At 39.6% G+C, this 15,490-nt stretch overlaps 1 protein-coding gene across 3 annotated transcripts in view; it reads right to left on the bottom strand.

The window, feature by feature from the left end:
• Positions 1-14,372, bottom strand: part of dab2ipb (DAB2 interacting protein b) — a 99,446-nt gene extending 85,074 nt beyond the window's left edge. For all 3 annotated transcript variants that reach the window (XM_053339623.1, XM_053339625.1, XM_053339624.1), the window contains exon 1: positions 13,719-14,372. In XM_053339623.1, the coding sequence (XP_053195598.1) occupies positions 13,719-13,842 (124 nt within the window). In that variant the 5' untranslated portion in view covers positions 13,843-14,372. The remainder of the gene's footprint in view (positions 1-13,718) is intronic.
• Between the last annotated feature and the right edge of the window lie 1,118 nt (positions 14,373-15,490).

Raw genomic sequence — 15,490 nt, 5'->3', positions numbered from 1 at the left:
CGCTGTCTGGGGAATACAGAGCACCCCGAGGAAACTCACACAAAGACAGGGAAGAAGAACATGCAAGCTCCAAAGAGAGACAACCTAAACAGAACTTTAAAATGAGCTACAACATTGAAACACAGGCTTAGCTTTGATACTGTAGAAGTACAATTTAAGGTGCCACATACACTTGGACTCAGAATGGAGGGACCTGGGTTTTATTTCAAACTCAAGACGTTTTTGTGATGGAATTCAAGATTGTAAATGGATGAAAGTTGCTTAAAAATGACAAACCCAAAGACTACAATGTTTAAAGCTTTCAACAACTTCACCTTTTGACTTTATATTTGATTTGATACAAAGACATTCTTCCTCTATTCCTCTATGAATATATCTATAGCCTGTATAAGGAGTAAAATATGTTTGCCTTTGCTTTCCATTCTTGATTATCCGATCCTTGGCCTGTCTACCGAACTTGTCTGCATGTTATCGTTTTATCTTGTGTGTGTGTGTGTGTGTATGTATCAAATTCTTCTCTCTTCTTCTCTGTCTGAACCAGATAAACAGTGCAGCAAAGTATCACGTCAAGATAAAAGTTATGTGAAAGAGCTCTGGAGTCAGAGAGTGTGGATAAATGTGTCAAGGAACAAATCTGGACATGTCCGAGAGGAATGCGAGTGATGTTGTTGTGCATGCAAGTCTCCGCAGATTTCAGATAGCCATCAATGCTAACTCTCAGCTGGTACACAGAGCAAACCAACAACATGTTAGGAAACGGTTGAACTTACATAACCCAATAATGATGAATGGAAAGTGAATGAGAATCCATTCTGTACATAAATTACACTCAAACAAGTCACAGTTGAGAGCAGCTGTTTGTATAACCACATTTCACATAATTAAAGTTCTTGCTAGGTCTTCAGATTTTTTATTTGAGTTACTCAAAAGTGACAGAAAATGTGAGTCATGCTCATAAAATCTTGGCAGCATCTACAGTTATCTGTGAGACAAATGGGGTCATGGCATGTGAGGAAATATTAGATTATTTAAATGAGACCTATGACTTATATTGTAAAGTCATGAAATTAGAGTCAAGTATGTGTTGCAGTATGACTATAAGAAAGATACAACTATCAGGAAACAAATCCTCCACACACATGTACTATATTATGTATATTAGAAGTGTCCATCATTTTATTGGGAACTCCCTTTACACTGCTGATTCAATCATCTACAGATTTATAAGCAACATCACTGGAAATCAAATACAATTATTGATTAGCCACCACAAGCTAAGCAAGTTTCAAGACAGAACACGTCATGGACAGAAATAATGAAATGTGATTAGCAAATACAATCTTCAGCTTCAGTTTGACATAAATGGTCATAATTCTTCATCCAACCTCAGCATACCAACTATGAAGACATTTTTGAATGTGGCGGTACTCATTACTACAATTGTGTTCATAATTCAGTACTTTAAACTAATGTGTAATAAAGTGTGGCCAATATATGGCATTATAGCATTGAGGTTGACATTCCTTGGACACCAAATGCTGATTAAACTATCACTGCATTTCAAATTGATGAATCAATTTTAACGCTAGAAAACAAAGACAAGAGGCGATGAATTTCATATTCTTGTGTAAGTGTTAAATGAGAGATGATATATTCTTTTGGACTGTAGTGATCCAATACTGAAATTGGATGGCTCAAATATAGCGCCACATGTATTTGTGTCTTATATAATATTTGCATTTAGAGCGTCTCTAACAGATGAGCACACAACTGGAAGATGTTGTATTTGTCAGAGCCATGCTGTCTATTGGCTTATCAAGCTGAGCTGTGCTAAATTAGCTGTCTGCTTTTTAACAGGCCTGTTGACTGAATTAGCGCAGACTGTTATTGAAGAACGGATGGAGGAATTGCACTGGCTTCCATCCCAACCCACACGACTCTCAACCTAACATAAACATGGTCGCCAACAACAAACGGCAGACAAACACACAAACATGTTCTGACACCGAGCAGACGTCCTTTCCTGCAAAATCAAATCTCCGTAATTGAAAACTGGAACCATCTGGATGCTCTGAGCAGTGATCCATTTCTCTGTGGAGGTAAGGAGGATTTGATTTTTAAACTAGCTTAAGTCCCTGTGTCACAGAGACGTACTAAGCCTCTCTTTGGTTGAAATATACCAGTTGAGATATTCGGAGAGAAGACATTTGTGTTAGCCTCTTTAAACATATCGGTACATAGAAGGACACGATACTGTCAGAAGGTGACAGATAGGAGGTGGTCCATGTCAAAGCTGTGTTAAACCATTTCAATGCAGATGTCTGTTTGTTTCAACCTGAGCGAAAAAATGTGTGCATAACCTGGAGCTTTATCTGTCTGCTTCTAAAAACATAAAGATACAAGAGGAAAAAGAAGAGAGGCTAGAAGGAAATAACCTAAAGAACCAGAGTTCACGGTGAGTTCTGAGTTCAGTCAGATATCCATGGCTACAGCTAACGCACAGTTGGTATTTTGGCTGTGCGAATGTGAGTGGCGTGAGGCAAAACTCTGTCTGAACACATCATACCAATTAAATATTTACAAGCCTTACCTGTTGCAGTGGTATCTGCAGTGTTTCTCCTCTTGGAATTTTACCAGTCAAAACTTATGTCAGGTAGCTTAAATCTCACAGCAGTCAAATCAAAGTCAAGTAAGTCCAAATCTCAAGTCTACAGCTCAACAGACTCAGCCAAGAGGTCAATTCGTAACATGAGCAACATATTACTACACAATTTAAACTTTTGTAGAAGGGTGACCAAGCTGTTCATGCCTCATCCTGGAGGTTCTGTTTTATAAATAAAAATGATTGGGATTAATAATATATTGACCTGGAAATGACAGGATAAACTGATACATGTCATATGAGCTGCTTTTAAAAACTAAACATGCAGTCAATTTTCTAATGGATGACAGGAAATGACAGCTGTGGGAAAGTGGCTCCATGAAAACCTGTTCAATCCATTATAAGAGCACACCAGTTAATAAAAACTGGTATATCAATATAACACTTCAAATACACAAAAACATTTCTTCATTATAACAAACAAATATAGAGGCATTGAAATATCTGCTGCCACGATTTAATCCTTTTAAATCTGAAAATCATTCATGAGCAAACAGGGCTGACAAGGCAATCATGAAAAATTACTGAATTAAGTCTGTGTGAACTTCTGTGTCTCTAGTCACTGGATTTAGCCCTCTAGTCTGCTTTACTTCTTAATGGAAAACTCCCCACTTGTACACAGCTGGCTGCTGGGAGTGCTCGGAGGAAAGCTTGCACACTCACACACACATGCATCATTTTGTTGTGAACTAATTGTTGTGTGAAATTGCAGTTCATGCTTCCGCATGATTTTGCCATCTGTGTGTAATGTATCTATAAATGCATGGAAGATTTCCCTTGCTATAACGGACTCCTGTGTCTGACTCTAACCCCCTAACTAACAGCAAATAGTAAACAGGCATTTGCACATGGTGCTACATCAGATTGAGGCCTTCCATAAAACTTCAATTAAAAGCACAAATTGCCCAAACTAAACCCTTAAGTAAATAATCAAAGGGATGTGTTGTACTGCATGTGGTGGTGGGTTTCTGATTGTAAACACCTGTTTAGAGGGATCTGCCTACCAGTTGTTGATTAGGCTTTTTCATTATTTGAAGTTCTGTACTGTAAGTGTATGTTGGGAGACATCCAGGATGCAAGGCTGCATTTGTATGACCAATTAAAGGGTTAGAGAGCCCACAAACAACGGCTGTTGTGTTGGAAGATTCAACTACAAAGTCTGCCTTCAGACCATCAACAGAAGAGGTCAGTAATTAGTTTCCACCTCTGCCACGGGGCAGGATTTTCTGCATTTTTCATCAGGGGGCCATTATAGTTTTGTTTATTTGTCTTAATTCATGCACAAATAAAATTGATCTATGATGCCGTGTTTGTGTTTTATAAGAACACATCTTTTGTGGTGACAAGGCTACAGATGTGACATTAAAGCTGTGTAAGAATCCACACATTAAGATTTAATTTCCGGTAGGTTAACTGAATGTAGTGTACGCGTCATGCACTGTTTAAGCAGCTTGGTGCATCCATGGTCTCAATACCTCTCCTTATGTGGGGGTAAGAAAAGCTGTATTTATTTATTTAGTTATCTACTGTAGATTTGCAAATTTTATTGCAAGATTCTCCCTGCGGGCAACCATTTACCTATCACTGATCTACAGTTTTCTTTTACTGCCCCCCTTTCCAATTTATTCCCTTTCCATATATCATGCTCTCCATCCTCTATTATCTTCTTCTTCCCCTGACCCTCCAAATTTGCCTCCTTATCACGATCATATCCTTTTCCTTCACAAATTCCCTTTCTTCCCTCCAGATTTATGTTCTCTTTAAACCTCCCTATCTTCACAGAATAGCAACATTGTTGCTTTTGCTCTTCATCTTCTGAATCAAATCAAATTCTCATCTGTCTCTGTACCTCCCTTCCTTTTTATTACATATCCATTTAAAGAGTCGCCCGCTTCATTTAAGGTTGATTGAAAGTGCTATTGTTGTTGCCATAGAAAAAAAAAGATTGCGTTAACTGCTTCCCATTTTTGTTTGCTTCCCCATACCAGCACCTATTAATCCTCTATCTACCATCTATCCATAAATATAGTCTGTCTCTCTTCCACATTCCTCCAGGCTTCTTCACAGTTGGTTAATGGGACCCTGAAAGTGCTACTGAAAGCCTTGTGGGGCCTAAGGATCTATCTATCCATCTATGTATCAATCTAAAGCTTTCTTTCCTTCCTTCGCTCTTCCATCCTTCCATTAACATTCAGTAATATAGGTCAAACTGCATATTTCCTTAGTGTTTCCCAACCAGGCGTGCTCCATCCAGAGACCCGTACTCCATCCAGAGACCTGTGCCAGCTAACATTTCCTTCCTGTCCGACCTAACCAACACAGGATATTCAAGCTTATGAAATGACTGTAGACGAGGGAAGGAGAGGAACGATTCTAATCTCTCATATATATCTGATAAATAACATATTTAAACATGTACAGACATAATGCTGGGCAGCCAGGTGGTAGTGTGTCACAAACACTGCTATAAGACAGACAGACAACTGATCCAAGGGGGAAAAACAAGAATGGTGACAAACATTTGGCATAAAGATTTATTTTTGGTGCGGTTGTGCCAAAGTGCTGCACTGGTAGAATTATAATGATGATTGACTCTGTAAACAAACATTGTTCTTTTGCCTGGAGTGATGTGCTTTATGATCGTTTTGATCTTTTAGTGTTCGGGGAGCTGGCTGCGCTAAGTGGCTCTGTGTTACATTAGTAATCATTCTGCTGACGTAGAGTGGGCGATTTCTGTCTTCTTTTTATTTATTCTTTTTTTTTGTTCCCCAAACAACGAGTTCCTCTGATCCACTGAAAAGACGTATCCATTTATCATAGCACATGTACAAAATTACATTTACACGTACATTGCTACTTCTGTGGAGTGAATGATGTGTACAGTTTAAGCACCTTTTGCAACTTTACCGTGTTAACTATTTGCATCTGTTGGCTAAATTTGAGTCACGATCATAAATAAAGTTGTTTTGATTGATTACTTGTGTATTCTTGATGCCGAACAAACATTCTAAGTGGATTTTCTTGTTCATACAATGATTGCAAAAATCAATTGTTGAATATCATGACTCAGAAATACTGTAGTTCCAATATGGAAGTCGTGCCACCAGTTGGACATCTTTCTTTTGTTCTAGCAATGTTGAAATATGTCCTCAGCACAAACAGGCCTATACAGGTATTCTGCTTAAGTGTATGTACACAGTTTGCATTTGGTAGCTTTATACATTCTATATATCCAGATGAATAACTTAATATGCTATATGTTCTGTAATGGTCTAACCAGCATACTATCTGAACTGCACATCTGTTATACATCTGGACTTGTCACACTCAAGACAATCTTGATAATAAATTATACATGAACAAACACTCAACAAACACATGAGCGTAGCCCACATGTTCAAACACTCAGCAAAACATTGCTTCCTAGTGCTACTAGTAGTCCAAAACTCTGGCTAGGATAAACTACAATTATTCATCATAGTTAATCTGTGCTGGAAGTCCTTAAGCCTTGGGGTACAGGGAACAAGCTGTAAACACAACACTGACATATTATCACTTTTTAGGTTGATAGGGAGAACAAGTTAGCAAACAATCACTTATCTAACTCCTGAGGGAAATATGTGGCTCTTTAGTGTCTAATTGCACCACTATGTTCACCAGCTAGTCTCTAACTTTGTCTGTCTGCTGCTTGGTGGTACTTACTGTTGCGTGCAGTTTGTTTTTAGAGACTTTTATTCATTATATTATTTGCCTGTTGTGGCTGAAACGGAGCAGTGACAGTAAACCAAAACAGTAAAGTTGTTGGCAGTAAAACCAAACAAGCTATAAAGCTCTGTAGAGCTGAGGGTAACTACAAGGCGGAGAGGAAATTGTAGGTGAGTTTGTCAGTACGAGCGACAGCTTTGACATAGAAATGCTCATTTGATCCATTGTTAAGATAGACTATTGATTGTAGCGGCTTTAAAGTATGTATTTAAAGAAGGTAGGAATATAATCCATCTTGTGCTCAAGCTTATGAATAGAGTCTGACTACAGGGCCCTGTTATCAATAGCAGCACGTGTCAGCATGTTAAGAAGTCTATACCCTTAGGGCTGAAAAATAGCCTCCATAGAGAATGCAGAGTTCTTGTGTTATGACAGGACGGAAAAAGCAGTGGAGAATTCAAACACACACACGCACACATTCCTCTACGGGCCGATGAAATACGCAGCAAAAAAAAAATCACAGGCTGTCAGACTGTGTTTACTGTGTTCTCTCTACCTGGAGGACTATCTTCTCTCAGTCCACCCGGCCTCTCATCTTCCCTCTTTCACAAATACATCACTTTTCTGTTTTTCCCTCTCAAGTACAAGACAACTAGAACTTGTCTTGACTGGCTCATAGTGCCGCAATAATAAAAGATAAAAAATAAAAAAAAGCAGCTGCATCTGTCTGGAATATAAACTGTGAATTAATGTCAATCAAAGAACAATCTTCAAGAAAAAGATTTATTTATTTATATAGTCAGAAGGCGTAGTCTGATTAGTTGTATATCTGGCTCCCAGCTGGATAGTGAACCATGTAATGGAGGTCACAGTGGAGGCCCACACAGGCATATACAGTAGAACAGGCTGTAAAAGCTCAGTCTAAAAAACATGCTGATGTGTGAGAGACGGGGGAAAAGAGAAAGGGGGTGAGACAGAGTATTTCCTTATGTGTGTACACAGAGACTATGATGAGTTAACGTTGAACTGTGAGGACAGCACTGGACTTTTGACCCCCGATATGCGGTATTTGCACAGTGCAGAGATGATGGGGTGATAAAATAGTGCTGCTCCGTCTCTTCTGTGGACATGAGGGTGTAAAAGAGAATCATTTTGGCCTCCAACCGCCACTCGTGCAGATACTGTCAACAGTTGCTTCAATTTCTGACTGAGGGCTGATAAAACAAAGATCACAGCAAGCCTCAAAATGGAATATAACAAATGATCTGCAAAACATAGTCACCCAGTAAATACTGTAAAGTACATATATTGGCAACATCAAGCAACCCTACACTCCACAGCTCACTTAAACCATAGTGTCCACAAACTAATGTCTGTATTTGACCATGTTCAAGCGATATCCAGAGATAGAGAGAGAGATTGGGGGGGGCTCTGGTTTGGTGTTTAGTTTGGCCCATGCACGCCTTTGTCTGAAGTGTGTTATGGGAAGGGCTGGAGGAAGAGGACTGTGAAAAGGAGAGTCGGGTGCAGAAGAAGGAAGTTTGTGTTTGTGCAGAGAGCGACACAGCAGCCACATTCCTGCTACTGCTGACTGAGATCCTCCTCACTTCAATAACAAGCCATGAGCAAACATACAGATACGATATGAAGCAAACGTCGTGTGCGGGCTCGCTGTCAGTTGATAACGTTACCAAATGACATGTGACAGCTTTTTAAAGATGTTTTCCCCAAAAGACTCACTTTATTGGCAAAACTGTAGTTAAGATTATCATTTCTGCATGATTTTTTATATTTGGTCTTTTGGGTATCATTGAACCTGTAGGTATAACCATTGTTTTTATTGCACATCCCTTTTCATAGAATATGTCATTCTGTCCCTACAACCGCAATATGGCCTGGACTCTCAAATATTTTTTACCAAGGTCTTTCATTACAACATAATTCATTTTCTAACCTTGTAGCATACTCAACAGTGTATGTTTTTGTACATATAGTAAGTGCTTGTAAAAATAACCATGCTTACTTGCACATACTGTCTGCTGTTTTTAGGGTGAGCGATGGCAATGATCTTCTACAGTTCTGCAGCTATTTCTCCAAAACCGTTCCCTGGCTCTGGTTTGTAATCTGAGTGGATATCTATGGATTAAGGGGGGGATTAGCCTGCACCTGTCCCCCTGTTATTGGACTCTTTTGGGTGCTCAGAAGCGCTGCGTCATCTGGGCCTATCTCCATGACTCACCGGGGCTGAGGGAAAAGAGGGTAGGCAAGGACACAGAGAGTACCAGATAAAAAAAAAAGGGACTAAGATCAGACAGTAATCCCAGGTTAAACATTGAGATGACGTGGAGAGTTCTGGCAGTTTTTCATTTCAATGCTTGATTGCTATATTCACTGTCTCTGCCCTCTGCCTCCCGTCTCCGCTTCCTCTTATGATCTCGAATGCGAATTGATGACATTTTTCACTTCTCATCCTAAAATACAGAGCTGTCACTTTCTCCTTCCTCTAAATCAAAAAATAAGCAGAGAATTAGGTTGTCTATTTTGGTTAGTGAAGCCTTTGTTTTATTAAAACATGATCCTATCTGAAAAAAAGGATGTTCATACACAAACTGCAACCCCAGATCAAAAGGCTTATGGTGTTTTAGCGAAAACAGGAAAAGTGATTCAATTGCTTGTAAAGTTAAGGTCTGTACTTGGCAACACATCCCTCTGAATCCCATCATATTAATATTTAATGTAGATTAATACTTTGCAAATTATTAATACAGACCCCCCCCCCCCCTCCTCCCCATCCTTCCGGTGTTTAGGTGTAAGTGTGACTTAGGCATCGGAAACTGAGTCATTCTTTGTTATTCTGGACGTGTTTCCAATCTATCAGGCAGACATCTCTCGTCACTTCCCATCAGACACAAACAAACTCACACACACACACACACACACACACACACACACACACACACACACACACACACACACACACACACACACACACACACACACACACACACACACACACACACACACACACTTGGACGAAAATCTGGCAACATCATAAACAGCTTGACAAAAACTAAGCATGACGCAGTGGCATAGATCAGAAGTGTTTCTTGGTAATGACCCACTGAGAACATGATTTTGTGCTATAACTGTCAGTGCTAATGCATTATTGAGTTGTTATTGAGTAGCTCAAACACTTTCTTGCAAGCTGCTGGCAGTAATTCTCTTTAGTGTTATGTGATATTTCAAGTCAGTCATTACTTAGCGTGCTGTGTTGCGTACGGTTGATGCTCTCACTGGAACCGTCAATGAACAGCAAAGACCAATATCTGTTAGCACAGGTGTGTTTACAGGTTAGGAAAACAGACTCACTTCCTGGTGTTTAATCTCTTCAGGCTTATTTCCCTGGATTTGTTATACTGGTCCTGTTATATGTCTAAATTGGACCTGCTATAATCCTAATGTTAGACTTTTTATTATTGGTACAATTTTTGTTCTGTGATTGTCTTCTTCCATAATGATGACTACTGCTACCTCTAAACTTCCTCTGCAGACATTTCTTCTTCTTTTTCCTTCTGTTCCTGTAATTTATTTTCTTTTTTATGTAGTTGTTCCGTTTTTTTTTTGTTTTTTTTAGAGAAGTCAACCATTGTTGATTCGGGCCTGGAAAGCCCTTTGCGAGACTGTAGGTGATGTTGAGCTATACTTAAACTTGACTTGACTTGTTTTCTTTTCTCTGACTGCTAGCCTTTTAGCTTAATGTTTTATTAATGATGCATTATAAACTTGGAAGCATTGCAGCTTTCAGATTATATTGCTAGAAATATAAGTATGTTTTTATGGTTTGATGAAAGTTAAAATTACTTCAAAGTACTTATGTAAAAAAAGGTTTTAAGACTGAGTTATGATAGAAGAAAGGGACTGAATATAGTCTATGAATGTTTCCAAAAGTACACTAAGGCAGGTGTGTGTCTTTATGCATTTTTAACACTGTTACCAGCCAGTGTTTAGATGATGCGTTGCCAGCTTTTAAGTAAAAATACAGGTTTGCAAGAATAAAGTGTGATCAAAGGAGAGGAAGGAACGGCAAGTTATCTGTCCCAGGGAATAACCTGTGGCTTTCTGTGATGCACCTGGAGGAGAGAAAACACAAACTTTGCATAAACACTCCTAAGGGTAGATTCTCTGATAGTATATAAAACAATATTATGGCTATATTATATTATTACGGCAATATGACATCTCATCGTAGCCAAGTAAGGAATCCGTCAACATGAGGGAGAAAATAAGAGATGAAAACTTAACTTAAAAACCACTGAGTTTTTCAGAGACCTAATTTTTCCTCCATACATTTTTACTAGAGCTGAGACGACTTTGCTTTTCAGTTTAAAACTGTTTTAAACTTTATACAAGGGCTCTGTCAACGAAGAGAGACGGATGATTCATTCTGTTCTGAAACATTACAGTATTCCCTTCACAGGACAATTCAGAACAAAGAGTATGATTGCATCAAGAGCTTCAAAACACACCAGCATAACAAGTCAGATCACACAATACCGCTCTCTCTTTCTCTGCCCGTCTCGCTGCCATTCTCTCTTTGAGATAAGCTGTAATTTTGTATGTAAATGTCATCAACCCCGGCAAAAGAAGAGGAAACAGATCCCGAGTGATGCGAGGCTAAACTGAACTGATATACGATTTTCCATTCAGGCGCACACACTCATGCACACACACGTACTGTGAAAACAATAACACATGAGCTCATGCAACCACCACCTGATCTGTCCCAGTGACAGTGTATACGTCAAGAGGGGGTACAGTCACTTCCTCAAGATAAACCCACAGCTCTGTTCATGGCTGCGCTGTGAACAAAAAGTACTCTTCATATACTGAGCTGCCGGGCCTCTCCAATGAGAAACATTTCAGCAATATCACATCATCTAGCTTCAGGCAAACAGAACTGTTCACTGGAGAAAAGTTTATTTTTCTCAGCACAGGCTGCATTTTAATGAAGATGAAAACACACACACACACACACACACACACACACACGGAGGGTGGTCAATATGAATACAAAAAAACTTCTATCACAGTATATATAATTATATAATTGTAATACAGATATATGCGCCATGTTGTGATATTATATTGTGGGAAATGTCCTGGAAATTCCTCAGGAACCATTTATAGATAAATAACTTGACGTGATAATCTCAATAATCAAAGAACATATTGTTACAAAAGTCTAAAAATAACCAAAGCTCTTAAGCAGTCCTCTATTTGCAACATGCAGTGCATTTAAATGAACATAAGTAACCTGACTATTGTATGCTTTCTGTAGGAATTTGATTTCAGTCAGCTGAACAGTCATGTAAACAATAAACCTGGTTTCACGTATCGGTGTTGAGGAATTGGAGAATCCTGATTTGAACTACTGTCTGCACATTCATTTGTGAAAACAGGTTTCTAATAGGCTTTTAACATTAGTGGATTTGTGTGACAGACTTATAGATTGTTGGACACTCTGGGGCATCGGAAACATACATAAATGTAGTCATATGATCCATTTTCAAAATAAAACAGCTGCTTTAAGAAAGGAAGTACAGTATGGCTTCATTCTTAGCTCATCTATTATTTTACTATCTATATAATTCAGATCTACTGGCGACAGGATACTACAGTTCATGCAAATGTGCTGTCTGATTTCCTGCTTTGACCCTGCAACTTGGTTTCCTGTGTATATGAAAATGTACTCACAGCCTTCTTCCATAGTTAGAATATAGAAATATCTGATGGTTAACTCATATCTTTCATCTCACAATCTGTATGTCTATCGTCATCTTGCCCAAACCTACAGACCTACCAGCAACAGTATAAGTAGATCTTCAGTAATACCACTCATGATGTAATTTCAAAGGCAACTGCTCTAAGAGTGTTATGTTCAGCAGCAACTTCAATAACTGCTTATCTACTGACTCAATGGTAATTCCTCTGGAGTCACTGCATTAGGACAAGTAAACATCAATAAATTCGGTCCATGGAGTCGCATTATGGTCTCTAGCAAGCATTCATACGGTGGCACGCAGTTACCAGTTTCTGCTACTACAACAAACAAAGAGTGTATTGCTCTTGAAGCGACCTCTCCTTCCCTGTGCCACTGCATTGCTGTGTAGCATGTAAAAGTAGCATGTGTGGGGATCTTGCACTAAACCACAAAGATCAAGGTAGAGGCAGAGGGTGTTTGCATGTTTCTCTTTGTACATACACACAAATGCATATGTGCTCGTGTATTCTTTTGCGAACTGACTGATACTGAGGGGAGACTTCAAAGCGTCTCTTTCATCAGCTGGAGAAGCAATGGGGAAAACAGGCAGGCCGAGCACCTACTCTTTGTCTCGTCTTTCTCGCATGACTGTGCCCGCCTTTGTCGATTGGCTTACTTTTGTCAAACTACACTTACCTACAGTGCAAAATATAATACAGGCAAGGTTCAGTTTCAAAGAGAGTACGTCCGTCTGATGTTTTTTTCCTGACTGAGCTATTTGTCTCGAGAAAGTTTGCATCAGATTCACAGCAACAGACAAGCAGCAAACTTCTACTTAATATCTTGGTTGGCAAGTTATAGCGGCTCACTTGGAAGAAAAAAAAAAATCAATAGCCAGTAGATTTCAGAGATACTTCTTTTCTCTCAATTCGAGTAACTTGAGCAAAGCCTTGGGGGCAGACTTATCACTATAACCTTGCGGTTCAAACACTCCCTGCAGCAGTAAGCACAGCGGTACTGAGATGCAGCAGAAAAGCAACAAAGTGAAGGAACAGAGTGCTCGAGGACATGAACTAACAGAAAAAGAAGTAGTTAAGACGAGAAAAAACTGAAAAAAAAACTGATTAAAAGCTTTTCAGGGTTGCTAAGAAGCAAAATATTCACAGTAGAACTGCCCAAACAGGGAGGAACTCAACAAGTTTACACTGAACTGTGAGCTGTCAGCTACTGGTGGTGTGATTCTAAAGTAGCATCACCTTGTGAACAGTGACGGCAAACTGTTATCTCACTCTGTTTCTTACATATATACACACATCTGAGAAAGAAAAACACATCCCCAACAGTGAATTGTCACCATAAGCTTTAAAAGTAGTGTTACTTTTACAGAAGAACTTGAGAACTGCCTCTTCTAAGTTACTTTCACTGAGTGTAGCCCAAAGAGAAAACACTTCCACAGATGTGTCCACTTGTTAATAAGAATACAAATTATTCTGTCACAGTATGCTTCTAGACTGTGCTTGTGTCTTGTGGTGTTTACTGGACTAAAACTGCTGCATGGTGAACATTTATAACAGTAGTAGTATTTATTACCCCTGTTGGCAGCCATCCTGGTGCGACTGCGGGACCGGCTGCGCTGACGCTGCAGTCGGGACTTGCCCAGGAATCTGTAGTAGTACGAGGGTCTACCAGATCCCTTTCTAGTGACCCCTGCCATGGTGCTAATTCCTACTCTGGAGCCCACACAACACAATGTCTCAGCAGAACTGTAACTCCTCTTGAATCTGGTGTCAGCGCAGATAAGCTCCAGGCAAAGTTCTCATGGACTGCAACTCTGTTTATCACAAACTTCACTCTTCAGAGTCCTCTCGCAGGCACTCAGCTACTTAAGTCCTCTTGGAGTGAGTCAGCGTCAAATCCAGTCCATTGTCAAAGCGTCTCCCATTGGAGTGAGGGAAGATCAAACCATCAAACATCCACTTCTGTTCAATGCTTGAGTCCTGTCCCACAAGCTCAGCGTTCTGCTCCACCTTTAAACACTCCCCCTCAAAGTTTCCCACAGCGAGATCCCAGAGGCATTATCCGGAATACTGTGTGAGTGTGTATCCTGACTGACAGGAAAGCTGTTCCTGTTCACAGTGCCAGAGTGCACTAAAGGAATTTTATAGAAAGACAGAAAGACAGTCCCTCTGTTTCATAAATCATTAAATGGGTTCCTTGTAACACAATTATATACATCCACAAACACTATCTTCCACTCCTGTGAGTCTGTGTGAGTGTGTGTAACAAAGAGAGAGTATACTATGGAGTTGAGAACAAGAGGAGAAAAGTTTGAGCTGCATAGAAAACATGTGTAGATACAAGACTTCAAGTGGAATGGAGTTTACAAGGCAAGTGTCAGATTACACCTTGTTTTACTTCCACCAGTCAGTCAAACTAATCTGTTAAAGATGCAAAGATAAAACAGCAACTCTTACAAAAAAGAAGTCTTGACTTCTTTGAAAAAATGTTACCATCCCCCCCACACTGCTATTGACTCCAGATCCAGTCACGTCTTCAATCACATTCCAGGTTTTACAACATGACCAGTTTAAATTGCCTCCCTGGGCAAGAAAGGGATGGCAGGGAGTGACAGCCTATCAGAAGCACATGTAAATAGGCTGTTAAGAGTGTTTCAAACAGCCAATCAGAGGGTGCTCTGAACACAGGGTCAGGCAGCTGGACCATAGTCCACAACAAAGACACAATGACGCGTGTGCACATTTGCATGGATGCACATACGAGTGAGCAGTAGGGCCGAGCAAAGTCAGCATTTTCACACCATGAATCTAACTTCATAAAAAACTGATGTAAGATGTAAATGAATACTTAAAGAGAAAACTCACCACTGTGAATATTGATGATTTATTAAAACTAGGTCACCAACATAGTAGAAATATGCTTCTTTTTTTATTATTGGTGTTGCATGACTTAAGAAAACTGAGAAGAAGGCTGAAGATTCTCCCATACTGTTTTTAAGTTGTAATCCTACAACAACCAGAATGCATTGTGTGTATCCCGTCCAATCAGAGTGATTGAATCTGCTGACAGTGTGTTAACAGCCAGGTGATTTTATCTCTTTACTGCAGATCAATGCCATTGTTCTACATCAGGCATGTCCAAACTCTTCTATAAAGGGCCGTGTGCCTGCAAGTTTTATGTTCCAACCAATCAAGAGCACACAATTCGACCAATCAACTGTTTGAAGACTGAGATCGGTTGATTAAATGAGTCAAGCCTGGTGTGCTCCTCCTTAGCTGGAATCAAAACCTGCAGCCACATGAACCTTTAAAAAATAGTTTTGACATCCATGATCGAGTTGGCAA

The sequence above is a fragment of the Scomber japonicus genome, chromosome 19 (assembly GCF_027409825.1).
Source record: "Scomber japonicus isolate fScoJap1 chromosome 19, fScoJap1.pri, whole genome shotgun sequence".
NCBI classification, from domain to species: Eukaryota; Metazoa; Chordata; class Actinopteri; order Scombriformes; family Scombridae; genus Scomber; species Scomber japonicus.
This window is presented reverse-complemented; position numbering and strand designations above follow the sequence as displayed.